The sequence below is a fragment of the Equus przewalskii genome, chromosome 11, assembly GCF_037783145.1.
Source record: "Equus przewalskii isolate Varuska chromosome 11, EquPr2, whole genome shotgun sequence".
Taxonomy (NCBI): Eukaryota; Metazoa; Chordata; class Mammalia; order Perissodactyla; family Equidae; genus Equus; species Equus przewalskii.
Genome location: NC_091841.1, coordinates 13214426 through 13224384, shown reverse-complemented (window position 1 = coordinate 13224384; position 9959 = coordinate 13214426). Strand labels below are relative to the sequence as shown.

The 9959-nt window shown below is 34.8% G+C and overlaps 1 protein-coding gene across 1 annotated transcript in view; it reads right to left on the bottom strand.

The window, feature by feature from the left end:
* Positions 1–7097: 7097 nt before the first annotated feature.
* LOC103544226 (olfactory receptor 5L1-like) overlaps positions 7098–9959 on the bottom strand; it is a 41547-nt gene continuing 38685 nt past the window's right edge. Inside the window, exon 3 of the mRNA XM_070565994.1 lies at positions 7098–9247. Within this exon, the coding sequence (XP_070422095.1) occupies positions 7784–8734 (951 nt within the window). The 5' untranslated portion in view covers positions 8735–9247 and the 3' untranslated portion in view covers positions 7098–7783. The remainder of the gene's footprint in view (positions 9248–9959) is intronic.

Here is a 9959-nt window from a genome sequence, read left to right as displayed (position 1 = left end):
TATGTGATATATGTATACAGATATGTCATCTATCGATCTATCGATCGATCTATCCATCTCTCTATATGTAAGTGTTCTTTTAATACTTCATATTACTCATAGCTATTTCCCACATTTAATAACTATTGCAAACTTTCACTATGCTTTTAAGGTCTCCTTCTATTATCTTCTTCTCACTTCCAGAGAATAATTCCTATTTTCTATTTTGTGGAGAATCTTATATGAGCATTTGGATTCACCAGTGACTCCCTCTCTCCTTCTCTTCTTTTTCTGGGGAAAACATACTCCTTCCCTCTGAGATTAATCGCTTCAATTGTGCATCCCATTTTGACTGTCGGTGTCAATTGAGAAACACACTATCACTATTAACCTTTCTGTCATAAACTTTCAGCACATAACAAAGTTTAAGTTGATTTCATCTTTAAAAATATTACCCTGTATCCACTTCCATTTGTTTTCCTTCATTTCATTGCAATGTTTTCTTACAGGCATCTATACTGGTTTCCACTTTCTCACTTCATTCTACTGAGAAGGATTTTTGTCCCAAAAACTTAAAACCCTTTTTGTTCCACATCCCAAACTACATTCTAGCTGTCACAGCTGAAGATTTTTCAACATGTAATGAACTTTATTTCTCTATTCCATGTGATAACTTTGGCCTCTTATTTCTTCTTAAAATTCCATCCTCTCTTGACTTCTATACTCCCCTCTTGATTTCACTCCTAAGCTCAATATGCTCAATATTCAGCCTTCTTCATGGGTGGTGCCACTTGCCTAGGACTATATTCTTGACGTCCTTCTCCCCTCACCATGTATACTCTTCCTACATAATTCTATGCCCTTTTTAAAAAAAGTTTTGTGACAAAGATTGGCCTAGAGCTAACATCTATTGCCAATCCTCCTATTTTTGCTTTAAAAAGATTTTCGCTGAGCTAACATCTGTGTCATTCTTCTTCTATTTTATGTGGGATGCCGCCACACCATGGTTTGTTGTGCAATGTTAGATCTGCGCCTGGGATCCAACCCTGCAAACCCTGGGCTGCCAAAGTGGAGCAGACAAACTTAACTACTACGCCACCACCACCAAGCTGGCCGCTCTGTGCCCTTTTTAAAAATACCATCTATAAAGTGATAATTTCCTTGGACCCATTCTGAGAATATCTGTGCAACTCAAAGTTGGCTATCAAAAAGGCACAGGTACATTTCAGCATGCCTAAAACAAAATTTAATTGGTATCACTTCCTATAATTTATGTCCATTCTATAACCCCTATCTTGGTATACATCCTTACCACCTACATTGCTGGTCCAAATAAGAAACATCATCTACATAAAAACCAACCAAGAACCATTGATTCAACCTTAGACATGTGGCAGATATCCAACATTTCCTCTTTATCATCACTGACATTCCGTTATTTAATTTCATCCCTCTTATTCCTCAACTGAACCTCTTAATTGACCTCATTCCCTCCAGTCAATTCCCACTATACTTTGAAACATGCTACAAAATTTATCCGTAAAGCACTTTAAGAGCTACCTGTATAAAATAGATTTCGTATTATGTTTTCTTCTTCCTTAAACCCTTAAAGGATTCTCTGTCCCCTACAAGCTCAGAATTTAAATACTTTCTGATTTGACATATATTTCCACGTTTATTTCATATCCTCCACCTCAGAACCTGAACTGATGACATTATCAAAATCCTACCCTCTTGCTTATTCCTCAATTTATTTCAAGTTTTTAAAAGAACAAAATTTTTTTAATTAAAACTTTCCATATATTTAGAGTTAATAAGCAGAGTGTAACTATCTGGGAAGTTATTACTTGAGTACGTACAATGATAGACAGACACAATAATGATTGTGGATACTGGATTATTGCTCAAAGTTTATTTTCTACCTTTGTTCTGTTTCTAGATAAGTTAGGTGAATTCTGGGTAAATGTGCATATCTAGCATTAACTTTTTTTTATCTTGTAATTTTCAAAGTACTTTCACATTTAATTTAATTCTCACAGATTTTTAAAATATGTTAAGAATTTAAAGTCTCTCAATTATATTGAAAAGGACCTGATGATCAGGCCAATTAATCAGTCCAGTGTTGCATAGTTTTGCTATCAAAGTGCAAGGGCCACTGATTGGAAATCCTGCCTCACTGGGCTAAAGCACTCCCCAATAAACATTGCCTTCACAGAGACGAAAATATGTCTGATGTGGTGGAACTTAGGAAGAAGATTGGAGCAAATAATATCATTACTTTCCAAAAAATCAATGTGCTAAATTTGACATAGGAATATTAGTTTAAAACTAACTTAAATTTTCATTTATGGTATTTGCTAGAATTGGCAGGTTTACTTCTATTGACACAGTTACAGAGACAGTATGTTTTGGTGCTTAAAAGCCTGGACCCTGGAGTCAGATTTTCTGGTCTAAATCTGGCTCTACCACTTAATATGTGCATGACTTTTGCAAAACTTTGTAGCTCTATGGTTTAATTTTCTGACATGTAAAATGCGTATTTTAGGAATATTTGTAATGATACAGTATTTTGAAGAGTGGTTTTCATATATCAACCATTCAATAAGTATTAGCTATTATCTTTCAACCATTGAGAAAAGTTTGAGCTTCACTAGATATTAATATGCATTAATTTGTTATCAACAAGATCCCTTTTTACTCTAAACAAATGGTTAATGGAGAAAGAAAGCATCATTAAGCTACCAGTCAACTCTTTGGAATTCTCTTTTCCTGAAATACATGTGGCTTCCTCCTTAGAAAATATCAACCCTCATTGAGTGCCAGTCCATCTATACATGTCTACAAATGTGAAAGACAAGATTGCCAACTGACCTAGGAGTGGAGCAATGGCCACTGCTGTGAAAGCAAGGGAAAGACAAAATTACGTCTAGTGGTTAGTGAGGAAAGGGTGGATGGAAATGTTTCTTTGGTGATTATAAAAAACTATCTCTCTTTTGGTAATTATGAAAAATGACTATTGTAAGGAAAGTAACAAAGAAAGATCCTTATCTTTAGGGCAATGCTTAAAAAAGCTTGGAGTCTGAGTCACGGGGAACGATCACTTGTTTGATGAGCTTGTTTTCCTCTAAACCCTTTATTTCCAGTCACAGAATTAAAGCTAATAAAGAAATCAAATTATATAAGAATATTTACCTGTAATAATCTTTCAAGAGTGTTGCATGCTTCAAGATTGAAAGAAAGTTTCAGGATTCATAAATGAAATGTGAAAGCCAAATGGAACAATTGAAGAGGAAAAGAATACAAGAAAAAAATAAAATGAGTCCCAAGAGGAACCAAATCATCTGTTCTATGCAATTGACAAATGAGAATGGAGATGGAGATTTCTGAAAGAGTTCAGCAAACTTATATATTGCTGCAGTAAGTTCTGTATATTGAGTCTTAGTCACTACTTTTGTAAACTTTTTTCTATTCCCTTAAAATCAACTCCCTCATTCCACCCCAGTCCTTTCAGTTGTATTGATAACTGTTGATACCAAGCATTACTATATGATAAAATAAAGAATATACAATTTAAGTCAGTTATAATTTATGTCTAAGCCTACTCAACTTTCAAAGAGAAATGATAGATCCTGAGAACTGTGTTTATATTTCCATTCCGAGTCGGAGTCCAATCATGCTGAGAATTGTCTTACAAATATCATATAAGTGTGTTTTGTTGTTGTTGTTATTTTTGTTGGAAATACCTGGAGGATTTGAAAAATGTCACTCTAGGCATGTTTATTCTCAAAACATCAGTTTCTTATGTGTCAAATAAGTGAGTATAAGAAGATGAGCATTTAAAATCCTATCCAGCTCTAATATCCTGGGATTATGTTAAGAACACTACAACATCACTATCTTTCTTTCACTCACCTTCTTACTACACTGTTGTCAGCATGAGTTTATTTTTCACTGGAATGATAAATTTTGACAGTTAAAGTTTAAAAAATTTACCCATTGCGACGTTTTCTGTAATACATTTGGACAGTTCTTGCTGTTGTTCCTCAGAATAATTCAAGACCTTTTATATTTTGCTTTTTTTCTTTTGAGATTAGCCTTCCAAACTCACCTCAGATCCCAAGAACACACACACTAACATTCAAATCCCAGTGAGAAATGATATGTGAGCAATTAAGCAGTTCTACTGAGGAATTGATTAAACAAAAAATGAAATGATGCAATGTATTTTTCTATATCCTGAGAATGTCTCAGAAAGTATATTTTGGCTTTAAAATAGTAGGTTATTATATGTAATGTTAGATTTTGATATTTTCTATCTAATTTGACTTAACTAGCTAAAAGCAACTTGTCAAACAACTATCAGAATGTTCTGTGTGGTAGGATGGTGGAATTAACTGGAAAGAAGAAAAAATGTATCTGTCTAGCTATTGAGAATTGGATGATCTTGAAAGTAAACATGTAAATGGATGAATGAAGTTAATGACTCTGATATGTGCTATATATGTATTTATGTTCAAAAGGAATTCAGCCATCCAAGGCCAGAATAGATCAGAGAATCTTCAGTCAATAAATATATTTGCTCTTGAATATATTTTGCCAGGAAGTGTTCTAGGTACAAAACAGAGAAAAGGTGGACAATCTGAACTCATGATAAAGAATTTTGTCAATTATAGAATAGTGAATGAGACACAGTGAAGGAAACAGTACTAGCAATTCTATGGAGATTTGAAGTCCATGGCATGATTTGAGACTTGGAAATAAGATTTATAGACAATGTGTTGCCTAACGAAAAAAGATAATACTGAAATAATATATATATATATATGTATGTGTGTGTATGTGTGTGTATATATATATCTTGGCAAAAAGAACTATGAGCAGTTTTGACCTTCTATCTCTGCCCAAAGGATTAATCTCAGCAGAAAGAAACTCTTCTTTTCCAGTAATTCCAGCAAAATTGCACAGTTAAGTCACCAGCTTACTAGGTCCACCCAGAAACCAATCACCGGGTCTCTTGATTACTGGCCATGACCACTTCCCCAAATCCCATTAGGTGCAAAGACAGAGACCTACCAAGAATAAGCAAGGCTGGGTCCCCACCAGAAAATCGAGATGCTATTAGTAAGAGAATCAGAAATACATATCGACTCCGATAGTTAAAAAGTAAGGAAGTGACCAGATTAAATATGTAAAACAAAACCACTTAAAGAAATACAAAAGAAACTTTTATATGGTTGCTTTTCAGACATGTTTGAGGAGCGCTCAGTGCACCTCAATTATTCCCACACGACCAGGGGTGTTATCAATGAACTAACATTGGGAGTAAAAGAGAAATGTAACATTTCAAGTTTTTGTGAAGCTGAATGTAAAGCAGATGTCCTTTTCGCTAATAAACAGAAACAATCAGTCTTTAGATATGAAAAATATGTCCTTATCTTAGGATATGGAGACTAACAGTTATCCATGCTAAATTGAGAATAATTCTGTTCCCCTGAAGCCCTAACATTCAGGGTCTCTGAAAGAGACAATACAGATTCTGGAGACAGATAAAATTAGTAACTAAATGTGAGCACCTGGGTAGCTGGAAAGGCTTCTTAAATACAGGAAATTTTAATATTGAAGGTTCCTCAGGAGACTAGAGCTCTATTATATTCATCCTTTCTAGTTCAATCACTCCCATTTCCAGCGATTTTGCTCTCTATGGGAGATTTGACAAGGTGTGGAGACATTTCTGATTGTCACAAATGTGGGGAGGAGTGGTCCTGACATCTAATGAGTTGAGGTCAAGGATGCTGCTAAGCATACCATAGTACACAAGACAGACAGCCACAGCAAAGAACTGTCTAGCTCAAGATGTCAACAGTGGTAATGTTGACAAATTCTGTTATAATTGGAGGACCAAAGGTGAAAGATATTTCTCTTACCTTCATGTAAAAATGCAAAGACTCATGGGTCATATGTGAAATCTCACTCTATTTAAAAGATTTGAAAAACAGTACAGAGTTGTATTTTCATCATAAACCCAATATAACTTCATTCTTTTAGTCATTACTTATTCATTTATTTAAGGAAATAATGAATAGCTGTCTTCACCAGGGATACAAGAATATTTCCAAATGATGCTTACCCTCAAAGATTTCTTTCAAAGAATCATTAATAAGAGTGAAATTTATGGGACAGATCCTTGCAGTTTTATTATTATGTTTAAGTCCCACAAAAACTCTCTGAGGCTGGCAGGTTATCTCCAGTTTATATTTGAGGGAATTTAGGTTAAGTAAGTTTAAGTGTCTTTCTCAAAATCACTCATCTGGATCTGAATCTGGACCCAGGTGTTTAATCTCAAGTCAGGTGTTCTTCCTACTTTACTGAAGCAACAAGGACCTATTTTACCTTTAGATAAGTGATTCCAGTAAAAATATAGACGATAAATACAAAAGGAGAGCTTAAGAAAGTAAGAAAACAAATTGTTAACATTGTAGGACTGTAGGAAAGGCGAATTATGAATTGGCCTTTGACTGATAGGTGTCTTGAGCTTGAAAGTGTACCCTTATATATACAAGGTTCTAATCCTTGGAACCTGTAAATGTTGTATTATTCGGAGAAAGGTTGCTTGTACATGTGATTAGGTTAAGAAACTTGAGATAAGGAGATTAACCTGGATTATCTGGTTGTGCTCTGAAGGCCACCACAAGTGACCTTATAAGAGCGAACAGAATATTATTTTCTACACACACAGACACAAGAAAACATAGGAGGGAGAAGAGAGAGATTTAAAGGCAGTAGCCATGAAGGAAAACTGAAGTAATATGACCACAAATCAAGAAGTGCCTGCAGCCCAACAGCCAGAAGAAATATGGAAAGGTTTATCCCCTAGAACCTCCTGCTAACACCTTGATTTGGGCCCAGTGATATTGATTTCAAATTTCTGACCTCCAGAACTTTAAGAGAATAAGTCTATTGTTTTAAGCCACCAAATTTGTAGTAATTTTTTTCAGAAGCCATGGGAAACTAATGCAATTGGCTTAAAATATAATAAATGTATAAAGTTTAGTAAATGCTTAAAATAATATCAGGCAGAGCAAAATAGTTAACAAGGACATGGACACCTAAAAAAGATATGATGTCAAGCATACTTTAATCAAGACTTAAGGTGAAACAAAGAACAAAAGATAAAAGTAAAAACAATGGCAATAACAGCAGATATACCATATTTAGTGCTAAGAATTTAAGATGTATCATTTAATTTTCATGCAAGTTTCATTAGAAAAGTGGAGTATTATCATTTTAAAAGTTCTAAAATTATTACCTTTCAATCTAAAAATTAATAAAAGAGAAAATAACCAAAAACTTAGAAATAATGCCCAGAAATATAGATAAAGTCATAGGAAATTTACTACAAATTCTCATGAAAAATCAGTGAATATGAGGCAAATGTATACTCATTCTACGTTAAAAAAAAAAGATGAAGTCAATTTAATAAGAAAGGTTTCATGCATTAAGGGCAGTGCAAAAATATAAAAGCACTTTGTTAAAATTATATTTATGTTACCTCAAACAAAGAAATTGAGTCTAACAATATCACCCCAAAAACCCGTTCAAGGCAATTAGGGATGGGAGAAGTGTAGCAAGGGTAGCAGATGCACTTGAACTCTCCAATAAAAGGGTTTAATAAGATAGGCAACTGGGAAACAAAAAAGAATGCATTGTCCTCTAGCTCAAAAAATACTTTCCTATTTTACTTTTCATTCACATCCACCCAAAACAAGACCCTCAATAAAGGTATTTAATGAAACCCTGAGTCTAGCTAAGAAAATAGCTTTTCAAAAGGCAATTTGGATCCCAACACTTTCTTGACAGCTTCTTTCACATCCTTGTTCCTCAGGCTGTAGATCAGGGGATTCAGCATGGGAATCACTACAGTGTAAAATACCGTGGCTGCTTTGTCAGTATCCATACTGTTGCCAGAACTGGGCCGGCAATAAATGAAAAGGATTGTTCCATGGACGACAACAATGGCTGCGAGGTGGGAGGCACAGGTGGAAAAGGCTTTACACCTTCCCTCTGCAGAGTGCATCTTCAGGACGGTGATGAGAATAAACAAGTAGGAGGTGAAGATGATCATAATGGTAAAGATCTCATTGAAAGTGGTCACAATAAACACCACGAGTTCATTAATAGAGATGTCATAGCAAGCAAGTGTTAAAAGAGGGGGCAAATCACAAAAGAAATGGTCAACTACATTTGACCTATAGGATGGGATTTCGAGAGCTAAACACAAATGAACCAGAGAACACACAATTCCATAGAGATAACAGCCGGAAACTAGAAACATACAAAATTTCTGGGACGTGGTAATCGTGTACAGCAGAGGGTTACAGATGGCCAAGAAGCGGTCATAAGCCATGACAGCGAGCAGGAAGACCTCAGTGACTGCACACATACAGAAGAAGTAGAACTGCACCATGCATCCCAGGAAGGAGATTACTTTTTCCTTGTTTAAGATATTGGACAGCATCTTTGGCATGATGACTGTGGAGTAGCAAAAATCCACAAAGGACAAGTGGCTGAGGAAAAAGTACATGGGGGTGTGAAGTTGAGAGCTGAACTGAATCAGTGCAATCATGCCCACATTGGCCAAAACTCTGACTCCATATATGAGAAGGAACAGAAGGGAGAGAAAGGCTCTCAGCTCAGGGGCATCTGATAATCCAAGAAGAACAAACTCTGTCACAGTGGTACAGTTCTCTTCACTCATTTCCACCTTATGTCAGGATTGGGAAACCAAATGACAAGTTCTTCTATCTTTTAAAAACAGAATAAGAGATATAACAGCACATTTATTTTAACTTCAGTAACATACAACATTGATATCAAACATAGTGTATTTGAAACACAAATGTCAAATAATTCAAAATGTTCACTGTCTCAGTGGACCCCATAGATAAAAATTAAGTATCAGCAGAAACCTATAAGGCTCTCAACTGTTAACTACCAGAATAAATTGAGTTTGATGGAGTTTTAAACAGATTCAATGGTATACTCTAAAGCCTCATGGAGATCAACTCCTGTTTCCTGAAAAATTTAAGTTCTGTCCAAGTAGGGTAACAGTTATTGTGATCCTATATAATGTACACTATTTTTTTTTACTGTTGTCTATCAGTAACATGAATTTGCAGCAGGTGAAGAGATCCTGTGCACTTCTCTTGTTGGAGAGTGGGACAAACCATTTGAGATTGGTGGCTCACAAAGAATCTTCAAATTTGGAATTCTGCAGAATGAAAAAAATAGAATTAAATATATACTAAAAACCATCATCAATTTTACTTATCAAAATCAAGTTAGTGAATTATAATGATAGTGATCAATTTCAATAATGACTCAGAAAGATGTCACCCTTGTATGTACTTTTCTGGAAAGTAGTTAGGCAATGTTTATCTAAACTCTCAACCCTGACAACAGTAAAAGCTATATGATATTTTTATGAGAGATTTTATTCTTAATAAGCTGTTCTAAGAAATATTTAATTACGTTGATAAAATTGTGAGAAACAGTGTTCAAAGCTACATTGCAGCCTTGTTTATAATATTAATAAAGGAAAAGATTAATTTTCAAAAATAGAGCGATTTTTAAAACTTTGGTGCATCATATCTAGGGTAGAAAATTTTCATGCTATTTGAAATTATGATTTGGAGATAATTAATTTTTTAAAGGATCCTGAATAGTTCACTTGGTTGGGGGAGGTCGTTACATTGTGTATTCTATATAAGTGGGATCTGTCATTCAGGCCTGTCCTTAAAAAAAAGGCAAACAGAAATTGACAAATTTTATTCACTGCTCTCCTTCCTAGACAGCAGGAGGAATATACCCATGTCTTCATATACAGATGCACAACAAAACTGGATGAAGAGATTCTGGACTGGAAACAAAACATGATATTTTCTCCATATCTTGAACTAATTTTAAAGTAGAAACCTCACTTT